The sequence below is a fragment of the Mobula birostris genome, chromosome 2 (assembly GCF_030028105.1).
Source record: "Mobula birostris isolate sMobBir1 chromosome 2, sMobBir1.hap1, whole genome shotgun sequence".
Classification (NCBI taxonomy): domain Eukaryota; kingdom Metazoa; phylum Chordata; class Chondrichthyes; order Myliobatiformes; family Myliobatidae; genus Mobula; species Mobula birostris.
Genome location: NC_092371.1, coordinates 53,718,719 through 53,734,318, shown reverse-complemented (window position 1 = coordinate 53,734,318; position 15,600 = coordinate 53,718,719). Strand labels below are relative to the sequence as shown.

Genomic DNA, 15,600 nt, shown 5'->3' with positions numbered 1-15,600 from the left:
ATTATCCAGCATCAAATGAACAGGTTAATAAGAGTTGCATATAAGTTATATTGAATTCAGCTAATGTGCTTCACATAAGCAGCCTGCCAATGCTCACTATCTAAGCATACACATAGGGAAGTTTATTTGATTCCTGCAAACAACAATAGTGTCTAATAAATTCTATTATGCCTTATTTCTATTCACTTTGAGGATATGAATATTGTTCGCAGGTTAATATTTATTCCATAACCCTAAATGATGTTCCTCACTGGTAACACACATCAAAGTTGCTGGTGAACGCAGCAGGCCAAGCAACATCTGTAGGAAGAGGTGCAGTCGACGTTTCAGGCCGAGACCCTTCGTCAGGATGGAGGGTCTTGGCCTGGAACGTCGACTGCACCTCTTCCTACAGATGCTGCTTGGCCTGCTGCGTTCACCAGCAACTTTGATGTGTGTTGCTTGAATTTCCAGCATCTGCAGAATTCCTGTTGTTTGCGTTTCCTCACTGGTACATTACATTCTTGAACCATTGCAGTCTGCCCACTGAAAGCTGTTGAACAGGGTTCTCAAGGATCGTGGACCAAACAACAATGGCAATATGTTTAAGTCAGGTTGGTATGCTACTTGGAGAGAATGTGTGGGTGATGCTGTTTTCTTGAACCTGCTGTCCTCATTCTTCTTGATAGTAAAGGCTGCAGAGCTTAGGGATGTGGGATGCGTGTGGGTCGGTCATACGCAAAGTAACCCCAAAAGTAACAGCAGAGCAATTTGCAGGTGAAGCACATTTCAGTCACTGTGCACTACAGGTATTGGGAATGAATGCTTAGAGTAGTGGATAGGATGTCAAAGGGCTGTTAGAGTTTGAAGTAATATTCTCATCTGGCTACTTGGCTAGTCCTGTTCAATTTCTGGTCAAAATAAGGCACTATGACAATTTAGAGATCACAGGTATGTAAAATACTCATCTGTTGGAGAGGAAGATTACCCAGCAATTATGCTTAACAAAGATGTGACCTGACACTATTCAGTCCAAACTTGAATGACGTCTAGGTCTAGTTACAGTCAGATGTGTCTGACGTGCTGGCTCTGTGATGATTGAGCTACAGAAATGGAAACCATTTTCCTTTGTTCACGATATAACTCCAGCTTTTGTAACATTTTGCCTCTTGATACCCATTAATTGCAGTCTCACTAAGGCCCTTTGATGCCACCCCTGGTCAAGTTCTACTTTGAAGTCTGACCACATCCTGGAATTCACCTCATTGATCTTTGCTTGAACCAAGGCTTTGCTGAGGTCTGGCACTAAGTCCTTTCGATAACAAAAATGAAAACTAGATGAACAAATTGGAGAATATGTGCTGCTTTATGACACTGTCAACGAGACCATTCACACTTTCACCGATGATGTAAGGTAGGCTAATTAGATGGTAATTAGCCAGTTTGGATTTGTCCTGCTTTTTATGGGTAGTATATTCTTGAGTAATTCTGTTTAAAGACAGGTTTGTAACCTTACTGGAACTGCTTGACTTGGCAGAAGGTCTGGGTAGATCTGGAATATATATTCAGTAGGGCAGCAGAGGAATTGTTTAGTTTCATATTCTTTGCTGTCATGTGATACCAAGAATTGTCTGGAATGGTAGTACATCAAACATAGAAGAAGTATATAAAACATTACAGCACAGGAACACGTTTTTGGCCCATGATGTCTGTGTTGAATATGCTGCCAAATTAAATTAAATCTCTTCAGCCTACACATTATCATATTCTTCATTCCCTATATATGTGTTTCCTAAACAATACTATCATATCTGCTTCCACCACCACTCCTGGCAGAACATTCCAGGCACCTACTGTTATCCCTGTGAGAAAAGCTTGACCTACATGTCTTCCCTAAACCTTCCCCTTTCCATGTTCAAGTGTTTTCTGTAGTATTGGGAAAAAAATTCCCTCATTCTCCAACATTCCAGGGAAAATAATCACAGTTTCTCCAAATTCTTTTTATATTTAATGTCTTCTAATCCTGGCAGCATCCTGGTAAACCTCTTCTGCACTCTCTCCAACCCCTCTCTGTCCCTCCTGTAATGGATTGACTAGAATTGCACACAATACTCCAAATGCAGCCTAACCAAAGTTTAATACAGCTGCAACATCTTTCTTGACTCATACCTATTGAAACAACCAATGAAGAGTAAGCATGCTATATGCCTTCTTTAGCATTCTATCTATTTGTTTTTGTCACTTTCAGGGAGTTATGTACTTAGGTCCCAAGATTCCTCTGTACATCAGCAGTATTGTGGGTCTTGCCATTACCTGTGCATTTCTTCCTTACATTTGACCTTCCAAAGTGCAACACCTCACATTTATCCAGATTAAACTCTATTTGCCACTATCCAGCCATGCCTGTTACTAATCTATATTCTACTGTATCTTACTAGATAGATGGAAAATGAATTCTGATATTCATTTAATATCAAATAAATCTTCCAAATTATTTACACCTTGACAATGGAATGGAAACTAGTTTATAGTCTATGAATAAGTACCAAACAGCAAAGAGTTTATAGTTCCTCAGAGATGGAATAAGTCTTCAAACTTTTTTGTCAACTCTATATTCGGACATTCACACACTCAGAATGTAGAGAATGATTGGATACTCCCTATAAATCAATTGTGGATTAATATTATCCTCTACAGACCATGTTTGTAAAAGTTTCAAATACCTAATGAAGGTGATAATTGGAGTGCTTATGTCTGTGAAATACATATGTTATCAGTTTTAAATTTTCTTTTAGATTGCTGTGATTTCAATTACTGTAAAACCACAATTCAAGAAAATTCTGATGAAGGTTGGCAGTATGTTCCACATATGCTCCATGGTCTCCTCCTGACTATAGTGTGAACCTGTGGGTCAATTCAAATGAAGCATTTTAATGGAAAATTGCTAAGAATTCTTTTGACTGGAAAATCTGACAATAGGCTCTGAGTCTGTAATCGGGAACCCTATTAATGCAGCATCTACAAGCATCACAATTAATTAAAAAATGAAACAGGGTATGGACACAATTAACACTGATAGTCCCAAGAGGAATGCCAGGACATATTGATTTGAACAATATGCAGATTACTCCATCTGCCGTGATGTTAAGCCTGGGGTCTTTGGACCAAATATAGTCTTCAGGTGAATTAGGGATAAAAGGCCAGATGATAATTGAAACCATGTGTAAGGATATAATTCAATTCTACAAAAAATGTATATTTGTCTCTATTTACATTTAATAAATTGATTTAATGTATGATGAAGTGAGGAGAATTTCGGACCTCCCACTTTCAAATCTCTTACTAGCTCTTCTTTCAGTTAGTCCTGATGAAGGGTCTCAGCCCGAAACGTCGACTGTACCTTTTCCTATAGATGCTGCCTGGCCTGCTGCATTCACCAGCAATTTTTATGCGTGTTGCTTGAAATTCCAGCATCTGCAGATTTCCTCGTGCAAGGAGAATTATGTCAGTTTAGGGAGTAGTAAAGCTCAGTTGATGGGACATGTGTTTTGTTTTACTGGAAGATAGTCCGTGTACAAAGAAAAAGAGGAATAGCAAAGCTGGTGGAATGGAGCTGAGTGTAAATGTAAGATAATCTTTTAAATATACAGTTATTGTGGTTTTGATTGTTGACAGAAATATGCTGCTTTCACTTTCGTTCCTTGTTGCAACGTAGCACCAAACCTAGCCCACTGGGGACCACTGGCATGTAAACTTAAACGCTAAAGCTTTTAGCATCAGGGAGCTGGTATCTTCAGCCTCACGTCAGCCCCTAAGTTCAAAGTTAGATAGAACGTGCAGTATCAGTACGGATTCAGAAGACGGATTCTATATTTACAATACAGATGTATCCTTATTAGATTTAGCAATTTATTTAACCGATGCAATAACAGATAATAATAAACTTAACTCTTAGTACAAATGTGTATAGGATAGACTTAGAGCAACATACGATCCTCAGAAAGAAAATTTATGACAGTGATGAAGCGTGCGTACACTTTCCAAACGACGAAATACACTATGTGAAAAGATCAATTTAAGGTCAATGCGCTTTATTTCAATGGATTATCGGCTGCTGTTTGGCAGATTGGTTGAGATTTGCTTCATAATCTTTCTGAGTTTTTAAAAAAATCGATAATTTCTCAGGTGTGAGCTAATTTCAGTAACCTTCGATGTATACAAACCCATTAAATGTGTCGGAAAAATATGTATCTTTTCCACATGGTGGCGGTGGTCATCAATATGATCGTTTCTAAGTGGAGTTTTAATTAAATGTTTAACGACATTTATAACCATGTAACCAGAGTCCTTTAGCTACTGTTACTATATTTTGGAAATGTAAAACTTTGTTTAACTGAGTCAGATTATTCCAGTTCCTTTTTTTTTTGCAAGGCGTTTATAGGTACCCTCTGTAGATTTTGACCGGTCCACATCAACAACGTTGTGCATTTAGGGATTACCCTGCCACTTGTATCTTAAATTTTAATGACTTCACCCTGTGATAAATTTGCAAACATTTTCTGAGTAGCTAGTCTTCTTGCAAAAAACAGTTTTTTTTTCGAGGTGAATGATAAGGTAAGCGTCCTTCAAAATACATGGTACATTTTGTGTTTGTTGACTGGAGCTTGCAGTGAGATATGACGGACCACCTGCTGTGAGAAAGTGAAATTGGAAGGTAATCATATCGGATCTATGCAGCGGGAAGTGTCGTTAGATTCTCATATACCTGCCATTCTGGTGTCCCTAATGTTACCTCCCTTAAGGTCACAATGTTATACAATTAACGCAGGTGTCCGATACCACCAACACTTGACTGCTACAACGTTCGTCATCTATGACAGCATTCGCTTCTTCTGACCTGAAGATTGGCCACAGGGTAAAACTATCTCATGTGGCTGAAATTCTTGTTGTCCTAGAGTCAATTTGTTTTCGTTTCAAAATGACCGCCATAATAATTAATCTTATTTTCCATGCCACAATGAGCAATGAACAAGTCAGTTTATGATAGTCGCCTTTACTATCCTGAAGATATTTGAAGCGTGTGATGATTGTTACTTCTCTCACTCATTCAACCCTGTTGCATAATTAAAGCAAACATAATTTGGTAAATATAGACAGTGCTATATTGCTTCGTGTTGCGTCTTTCACAAATAAAAGAACGATGGGCCGAATCGCCCTCTCCGTTTATGAATCTTTTTCCAACCCCACCGAACTGTACGGGAACAATATACTGTAGGTGCGTAAATAAAACTTTCAAAACAAGTTAACCATGGCTTTGCTGAAACCGTGAGGGAGGCAGTTCATTGTAGCTGATGTTCAATCGTTTAATTTATACATAAGTTTCTCAGTTTATCTTCTCTTTGCACGTATTCGTGTACAAACAATTAAATTGGCCGCCTGACCTTTTGTCTTTGCCCCGTAGCCATTGGGGAATTTGTTGTGATGTTTTGCCGGTAACGTGATGAAAATGTTTGGCTTATTGATACCAGCTTCGGAGCTTTCATTGGTCATCAGACTTTGTATGTGTGCGTGTGTATGTGTCTGTGTCTGTGTGTGTGTGTGTGCGCGCGCGCGCGTGTATTTAGATTAAAACCAAGTATTGGCAGCTGCCTTCCTTTTTCTTCAAAACGTTTTAATCCTATTAATTAAAGCGTCCTCCTGATTGGGTGGACGGCATGTCCCAACAGGCGAATCTCTGTAATAACCTGAAAGTGGGATAGAAAGTGAGGCACATCCTTCCCGGTGCCAGGACACGCTGGAGTAGGAGTCGCGGAGCTGATACCTAACAACAGCTGTGTGTGGACTTTTTTTTCTTCAAAACGCAGCACAATTAACATTGAAGAAAGACAAAAAGGAGTAATTGTTTTGATTCAAGTGACTGATTCTAAAACATGAACGTTGCGGAAGGAGATCTATTTCACAACACCGCAAACATCTCTGTCAAAGGGAGGGATGAGTTAAATTCCATTGTCAATGACACATATATTGATCTGCCCCAGCGCTACGGCCAATCTACGTTTAGCTACGGTGGAACTAGCCGCGGTGCTGAAAACCGGGAGAGCTGGGCTGGACAAAGCTGTACTCCATACAACATCGGTCAGAATTCAAAGACAACAGAAAGCAGCGAAGAACAGACTGCAGACGAAGAAGATAGTGACGGTCGCTCGGCCGGGAGCACAAGGAACCTATGCAGTGACAACGAGAACAAACTAAAAAGTTCAATTGGCAAGAAAGGCAAAGAGCCGCGGTCGCTAAGGCTAAGTATTAACGCAAGAGAGAGGAGAAGAATGCACGACTTAAATGATGCACTGGATGGCCTTAGATCTGTGATTCCCTATGCTCACAGCCCATCGGTACGAAAACTGTCCAAAATCGCCACTTTGCTTCTGGCGAAGAACTACATCCTAATGCAGGCTCAAGCTTTGGATGAAATGAGGCGGCTGGTAGCGTATTTGAACCAGGGCCAGGCCCTGACAGGACCCATTCCATCTGCAGCTGCACTGACTAACACTCTCAGCTCTTTTGGACAGGCTGCTGTTTATCCATTCACGGGTACTTCTATCGCTTCTTGTCCGGACAAATGCGCCGTGTACACAGGAACACCCTCCAGTCTTTGCAAACATTGTAACGACAAGCCTTAATCAATACTCCATTCATCTATCTATCCATCCATTCACACGTCCATTCGGTTGTGGATCTATAAACTTCTTTTTGCTCATTTTGGTTTCTGTATCGAATAAACCATCTACATTTTGTCTCCAGATAGTATTCCTTCTGCGGGGCTTTTAAGTATCCCCACATCCACCCGCCCCCTTATCGTGATCCTTTCCTGTTTGTAGAATGTGATCAATTGATCTGAATAGATAGATGGATAAATGGCTCATAAAAGACTTACATTATGGAATATGTAAGTTACTTTTTACTGTCTTATAAATCACTGCACTCCTTAGGGCGTTCAACAGTTGTTAACTATGCAACATCTATGCGCCATGATCTAAAACTGTAAGAGATTGATTTCCCATTAAATCTGGTGACACGTTATCATGAATAATGCTATTTAAGAAGTCAGAGGCATTTATATTTCAGCCCGAGTTTAAAAAAAGGTCTTATATTTTGTCAGATTAACTCTGTTCGTGCATTTGACGTCGATGGGGAACAGTTCTGTTAAGGTTAAGGGATGAAGGTGCGAAATCAGCCTTGAAGGAGAATGATTGTATATTGAATTTGGTTAAATGCCACAGACCATGCACTTAATAGCAGACGTTTAGGTAAACATTATTTGCTCTGGTGTTCCTCGCTAATCCATTGAAAAGATGTTATAACAAATATATTTCCAAAGTCACTTATTTTTTTTCTGCTCAACTACCAACAGCTTCGTTCATGTATATGTATTTAATCGAAATAAATTTAACAGGACAAAATACATTGTGGGTTATGTTGTTTGTTGGCTTGATCTGTTTAGAAATGAATAATATTCTATGATAAATGATATTACTTCTTGTTATTGTAATAACAATTTGACTTCCTGCATGCTTCGCCATGTTATTAAACGATGGCAATCCAATGGTTGCTAGCAAATCATCTGAACTTCTAAACCAGATTTGCTGGAGAAACGCTTTGCGTGAATCAAAATATCATGCGAAAAAAAACTTCTATCGCCTAAATTACTACATTTTGAATTTATTGTAAGTTTTAAACATATGGATTTATAATCAATGAATATCTCTTCTGTAAAACTTTAATGAAAAAGTTGAATGCTATATAATTAAGAATGTTATTCACAGTTCATTGTTACAGGTATTTTAATGAAGCTCCAGGCAAAAAGCAAACATTACCCTGCACTCATCGTTTGGACAACTCTCATGCGGCGTTATGAATTAGTGAATTTAGGCAACACATTTAAACATATTTCTAATCGAGAAACATAAAGGATGTTGATCTGTGAAAAAGGCGCGAAATGGACTAAGATCTTCATAAGCGCATTGTCTGTATGCTCGAGTATATTACAATTATTTAAACGTTCATATATAAACTTAAATTGTACCTTAACTCTTAAAGATAATATCAGCGATGTTTCTGGGTTTTCAATTTTTGATCACCAAACACTGAGCATAATTTATCGGTATGTGATTTCTGTATTTAGTTATATCTATTTCAGTTTTAGTTTTAACCGAATTAATTAAAGCTAAGTCTAAATAACTAACTCATGCGTGAAATTTGTTTATGTAGTGATGGAAACAATAATGTTTTAACTTGCAAGAATTAAAGAGCTTTCTGAAGTATTTCTCGGATCCCACTTCCGAATCTTACACTGGAATAGAGGGTTTCAATTGTCCCTCCACACTGGGGTATATGTTGTTATGTTGCTAAATGTACATAGTATATAGATCTGTACCTAAACGTACAGAAAATGTTCGTACAGTATTTTCACAGTAAATTTAAAAAAAAAATCATTCATGCACAGAGAAACAGAAGTTAGAGAGAAAGCTGCTGCAGGTTTTTTTTAAACACAAAAGATTCTACAGATACTGGAGACCTTGAGCAGCAAACGCTAACCCGTAAAAATCGACTGTCAATTCCCCACTATGGATGCTGCCTGGCACGCTGAATTCCTTCAGCATTTTGTATGCATTGCCCTAGATTTTTCTTGGATTGGTTTTATAATTCTTATGTATTTTGATGTTAGTTTAAAAACATTTTTAAGTGTTATAGAAAAGCAAACAACAAAAATGTCTGAATTCTTTTCCCTAAATTGTTTTGGTTATAATGCAAAACATTACACTGTTATGGACAAGTATTCCAAAATTCACAGCAATGTCTTTCTGTATACCTGCTCACAAATCTCCTGTATTTGTTTTGTTATCAATGACAAGAGAGAGCAAGAAAAAAAAGCTTCACTATCATTGTCATGATTTGGCAGTTCAGGTTCTGCTTATAACTAGTTTGTAAGTTTTGCCTTTCATATTGCCATTAAATTTAATGTATCTTGTTGTGGAAGTTTGATCTGCAGCATTTTGATTCTATTGAATCATTTGGGATAAATTAGTATTCAAAATGTTCACACACAATCATGAAAAATTGCTTTTGCTTGCCCACTAGATTAGCAATTTCAAAGACAAAGATAGCTTTGTTGTTGCAAAACAAATCTCCATCTAGCACTGTTGTATTATAATGCCACTTAAGATGCTGCATATTATTAATCAATCATTCTTAAGAAGGAGTGTTAATGCAATAAAGTTTTGTTTATTCATGTGGGGCCATAACTCATTGATGCAGATCCCTACCATTCTGTCTATATCTGTTTGCATGCAAAAGTCCAATCATGCTGATTAGGTAGCCCAAAGTGGCAGCACAGACAGGGTCTCATTTGACACAGTTAGTAGGCCCCATCCTACATAATGCCTTGGCCAACTTTAGTGAAGCTAGAGTAGATGCTATGCTGGTTGTAATAACTAATAATTGTTAAATATTGCTGACATTCAAAATTATTAAAAACAATGTAATTATTGTATTAAAACTAAACCAAAGTAAACACTTGAAAATAAATAAAACAAATAAGTTGAAACATATTTCTCTTCCCCTATACCTCTCTGTTTAATCTTAAATAGCTGATTCCCAATATTTTGTCACTAGACTTCAGTAACTTTACTAGCTGGTAATAGGAAGTGAATTTTGCCAAGTAGAATTTCAATGTTAGCATCTTTTTTTTTCATCTTGTAATAATGATATTACAGTTCCATGTGTATAATGTCTCAAATAATCAAAAAGAATATCATTGTATTCTTTTGATCAAGTAAAACCTCTCAGAAGGTCATTCACTATTGAAAACTATGCATATGTTCATATGTATATGTGTGTGTGTGTGTGTGTGTGTGTGTTTATATATATATATATTTTAATGAACTGTTGAATATGGTTTTGTCATATTTCTATTATGATACTATTACTATAATTTGCTGGGAAATACCAGTTTACCTACAAAACATTGCTTGGAAATATCAATTCACTTATTTTCAGCTGTAAATAATATTTGGGAACTTTATTCTAAGAATGCCCAAAGCTTTCAAGCAGGTTTATACATGAACATTGTGTGAGGTTCAACTTGGAATTGTGCCTAAGTAATGGATAAGGTACTTTAAAGTCAGGAAACAGAAATATTGATTAATGATTCCTCAAAAATTTTATATTTTTCAATGGACCATTACAAAATCTTAAATTAAAACTATGAGGAGGTTGGATATAAAATTAAAATAAATGTATCAATGCAGCAGAATCAGATAACAATTGAAACAAAGAAGTTTCACATATCAGCTTATGAAGTTGCAGATTAGTGGAAACACTAAGCTGAAGAAATTCCCTCATCAGAAGCAAATGATATTGGACCTTTAAACCTTGAATCCTAAAATGGTGAAGTAATTAATATCAAACCTGAAATACAAAGAAATAGACTGGATAATATAAATTGGATCTTTGTGCATAGGAGACATATTAATTAAGCCTCTACTTAAACAATAGGGAATATTTTATCCTCTGCTGCTCCATGAAAACAGTAGAATTAAAATGGAAGTGATATTCATACTAGGTTCATTTTTTCTTAATCGCCTCCTCTTTTGGCCCCTTCTATTTTCATATTGAGGCACCAATTTGACTTATGAGGTAGACTTATTAAAAATGGAAATTGAGCTCCTGAAAGACTATAAGACATAAGCCATTCGATTTTGTTCCACCATTCTTTCATGGCTGATTTATTATCCCTCTCAATCCCATTTTCCTGCTTTCTCCCCACAACCTCTGACACCCTTACTAATCAAGAACCTATCAACTTCTGCTTCAAATATATGCAATGATTTGGCTTCTACAGCCATATGTGGGAATGAATTCCACAAATTCACAATCCTCTGGTGAAAGAAATTCCTCGTCATCTCTATCGTAAAGAGACATCCTTTCATTCTAAGGCTTTGCGATTTGGTCCTAAACTCTCCCTACTAGAAACATCCTCTGCATTTCCACTCTTCCAGGCCTTTCAATATTTGGTATCCTCCCTCATTCTTCTAAACTCTATCAAGTATGGGCTCAGAACAATCAAATGTTTCTAGTATGTTAACCCTTTCATCCCTGGGGCGAGTTTTATATACCTCCTGTGGACCTTCTCCCACATGAGCTTATCCTTATTTTGATATGAATCTGAAAGTTGCCTACAATATTCCAGGTGTGGCCTGACCAATGCCCTATAGTGCCTAGAATTACATACTGACTCAAGTGTAAGTTAACCCTTGGGGAATCTTGCATTAAGATTCCCAAGTCCTTTTTCAAAAAACTAGGTAAGGATAGAGATCTAGAAGATTATAAGGCTAGCAGGAAGGAGTTTAAGAATGAAATTAGGAGAGCCAGAAGAGGCCATGAGAAGGCCTTGGCAAGCAGGATTAAGGAAAACCCCAAGGCATTCTACAAGTATGTGAAGAGCAAGAGGAGAAGATGTGAGAGAATAGGACCAATCAAGTGTGACTGTGGAAAAGTGTGTATGGATCCGGAGGAGATAGCAGACGTACTTAATGAATTCTTTGCTTCAGTATTCATTACAGAAAAGGATTTTGGCAATCATAACAATGACTTACAGTGGACTGAAAAGCTTGAGCATGCAGACATTAAGAAAAAGGATGAGCTGGAGCTTTTGGAAAGCATCAAGTTAGATAAGTCACCGGGACCAGACGGGATGTACTCCAGGCTACTGTGGGAAGTGAGGGAGGAGATTGCAGAGCCTTTGGCGATGATCTTTGCATCATTAATGAGGACAGGAGAGGTTCCGGAGGATTGGAGGGTTGAGGATGTTGCTCCCTTATTCAAGAAAGGGAGTAGAGATAGCCCAGGAAATTATAGGCCAGTGAGTCTTACTTCTGTGGTTGGTAAGTTGATGGAGAAGATCCTGAGAGGCAAGATTTTTGAACATTTGGAGATGGATAATATGATTAGGAATACTGACTTTTTGCTGGTGAAGACAGCAAAATTCAGTTTGTCCATCAATTCTTTGTTCCTCATTATTAATCTTCCAGAATCATTTTCCAGTGGCCTGAAGTACACATTTACCTTTCTTTTACTCTTCATATATCTGAAAATAAACTTTTGGTATCGTCTTTTATATTATTGGCCAGCTTACTTTTAACGCCTCATTTTTTTCTCCTCTAATTTTTTAAATTGTTTTCTGTTGTTTTTTTAACTTCTTAATCCTCTAGCTTGCTGCTAATTTTTGCAATAATGTACACACTCTCTTTTGCTTTTATGTTGTCTTTGACTTCCCTTGTCAGCTTTGGTTGCCTCATTTTCCCTTTAGAATGCTTTTTATTCTTTGGGATGAAATGATCCTGCATTTTATAAATAACTCCCAGAAACTCCTGTTCTGCCATTATCCCTATCAGGACTTCCTTCTAGTCAAATGTGGCCAGCTCCTCTCTCATGCCTCTGTAGCTATCTTTACTCAATTGTAGTACTGATACATTTGATTTTAACTTCTCAAATTAGCTTGCAAACAGTTCATGCACCTAAATGTTCTGTTCAGTTAAAAAAGCAGAAAATGCTGGAAATACTTACAGATCAGTTTGTAAATTCAAGTAAATAAACAGTCAACCCTTCAAATAGATGAACTTTCATCAGAACAATTCATTAGTTTGTAATGATAGGCTGTATTGTTCTTTTTTTGATTTGCTATTTGATAATGTAGTCCTAAACGTGAAGTTGTGTCCTGGGCTTTGTTGCTACGTATGTCCCGTGAAGTCACAGTGACTGGTGACTGTGTCCCAAGTGACAGAACCCAAAGCCTTTTGACCACTCACACATTCAATAGCCTTCATAAGCTGATTCTAAATATCTCCGGTTATGAGATATTTAAGAGCTTGAAATAGGCTTAACTTAGTAAATCATTAATATATATAAGAATAAATTTACAATATATTTAAATTATAGAAATTCAGGTAAAACAATATTATAGAGTAAAATTAAAAACAGGAACAGCCACCTGCACTTAAGACAAACAGCACATTCTGGAAATAATTATCAGGCAAGGCAGCCATCTGTGGGAAAAGAAACATAGTCAATATTTCAGATCCAAGGCCTTTCATCAGAATTGAGAAAGACAGAAAACAAGCTAGTTTTCGCAAGCAAAGACTGTGAAGCATCACCTCTGGTTTCCCATAGAGACATAGGTGAAGCAACACCTGTCTTTTCACCTTTTCCTTTCCAACATCTAGGGATCCAAATAATCTTTCCAACTGAAGCAGCAATTCATTTCTTAAAATCTAGTTTACTGTTGTTTGTTCACAATATGGTCCCCACTGCGATAAAGAAGACAATTAGTTGATTGATTTGCAGAACACGCATTCTCAGTCCACGTGAATCATACTGAACTTCCACTTCCATCTTCTATTCCCCTCACACTCTGACCAAGCTGCCTCTGGCCTCCAGAATCATTGTAACAAGGCCCAACACAAGCTTGAAGAACACCATATCATCTGCTTGGTGAGGTCAATGCGTCCTTCCAAACTCAATTTCAAATTCTACATCGGCAGGTAGTGCATTCCTTCTTTTTGTCTTTATCTGAAGTGACAGACCATTTCTGCCAATCATCCATCCTTGACTTTAGCTCCGTTCACCTGCTTTCCTTCGGTATGATCTGAGCTGCTGGGCAAGCCCCACAGCATAGTTATTGAAAAAATATAACTTAAACAGGGAAGCATAAAATGATTGCACACTCCACATTATCCCATTTGTCTCAACTATCAAAGATAATCCCTTTGTTCTATCGATTCCTTCTGCACCTTCTTGTTAATGAAAATTAACTCCTCTCTCCCTTCCAATTCTGAAAAAGGTTTTCAAATCTGAAACATGAACTCTGTGTCTTTCCACGGTTATGACTGAGCTGCTGAGTGTCTCCAGCATTTTCTGATCTTATTTTGGATTTCCATCACCTGCAGTTTATTTTTGATTTTCACTCATCTGTGTTTATCTTTGTGACACGATTAGCAATCCTATTCAAACAAATCACCATGGCTGTTGTATGGAAGGGAACCCAGATACAAAGTACATTCTGCTCTTCAGCTCAACATAACTGCCGTATCCCAGGCTCAGAAACACAATCTAATCTGTTAACTGTTGTTTTTTGCACGGATGCTGCCTAACCTGCTGAGTAGCAAGTGCACTGTCTGTCTTTATTTCTATTTTCCAACACCCAGAAGTTTTTGCTATTTGTATTCCATCCGATTAAACCTGAGGGAGGTTGACATTATTCCTATGGGACCAGTGGGAACTATGTATACTACATAAGACTATCAGTCACCTTCACAAAACCACTTCTCAGCCCTGCCAATTGTCTGCTGCAGCAATTCCCCACTTTAGTCTAGTTTTGCATTTTGAAACGACAGACCATGAATTGCACACTTAGTGTTATTTGTGAACAAAGGTGCTCCAGGAATTAAGAAGATGTTATACAAGCATTGCTTCTCTGCATTACATCACTGCTTCGTTTGATCTACTACATTGAAAAAATGTACCAGTACATTTAATTGGAAGTTCATTTTCCAAGAGTTGATGGTTGAAGATCTATTCCTATTTCAGGATGTTTTCTCATTATTGTTAGTGGAAACACATAAACCAAAAGGTCTGGGAGTTTATATTGCTCTATATTAAAGAATATTTTACAAATGTATTTTTGAATACATAATGATGGAGTATTTCAAACAAACTAAATAGGACTGTTTAATCTATTCAAGATTCAAAGTACATTTATTATCAAAGTATGTATGCAGAATACAACCCTGAGTTTTGTCTTCCCCACAGACAGCCACAAAGCAAAGAAAACCATGGAACCTGTTCAAAGAAAAAAATCAACACCACTCCCTCTCCTGATGCACAAAAACCACAATCCTGCAAAAGGCAACAAAAAAATGAGTGAAAAATACAGAATATAAAACAGAAAATCAAAAGAGTCCAGGCATATTCTGTTCAGCTCTGTTCGTTAGCTGCAGGCTGCCCCAGTCAAAATCACGGAAATATAGCAACCAAAAAAAAGGAATGACCAGACACCAGAAACACATCATAACAGGAACAAGAGTTTGATCCACAAACCAAGTCTGTGACTACACTCATGAAAAAAATTTCACCAGAGAATCTTCTAGGTGATACAAAAAAAAAACTATAGGAAGCAAATTTTGCTGCCAATTGAATACATTCACTGGAAAGTTCCTTGTCAATTCCTTTAGATTTTCACAGTTGATTACCAAAAAATATCAACAGCTCTTTCATCATTATCAATGCGATTTAGCAATGTGATACTACAAAATTCTAATCCATTGCTAGGATCAACAAGCTAACTTCAGTTTTCCCTTCAGTCAATATCCTCAGCCTTGGGGTCCTAATCGCATGTTTGTTGCAAGACTGCTGAAACAAGCACACTATATCAAGCTTTGTCACAGTGAGAGTTTACCAGGTAGCCAAAAGTAATGATTCAGAGATATTCCTAAACTTCCTCACCAGTTTGTGGGAGTCTTTGGCTCATGAAAAGGAGTATTCAAGATGATATTAGCCCATTCATTG

At 37.5% G+C, this 15,600-nt stretch overlaps 1 protein-coding gene across 1 annotated transcript; it reads left to right on the top strand.

Annotated features, from left to right (window-relative positions):
- The first annotated feature begins 5,909 nt into the window (after nucleotides 1-5,909).
- On the top strand, nucleotides 5,910-6,659 carry bhlhe23 (basic helix-loop-helix family, member e23). The gene has a single exon (XM_072277027.1). It carries the CDS (start codon nucleotides 5,910-5,912, stop codon nucleotides 6,657-6,659), a length of 750 nt encoding a protein of 249 aa, XP_072133128.1.
- The last annotated feature ends 8,941 nt before the right edge of the window (nucleotides 6,660-15,600 follow it).

Coding starts and splice junctions, on each gene's coding strand:
- bhlhe23 (XM_072277027.1), top strand. CDS start 5,910: ATGAACGTTGCGGAAGGAGATCTATTTCACAACACCGCAAACATCTCT.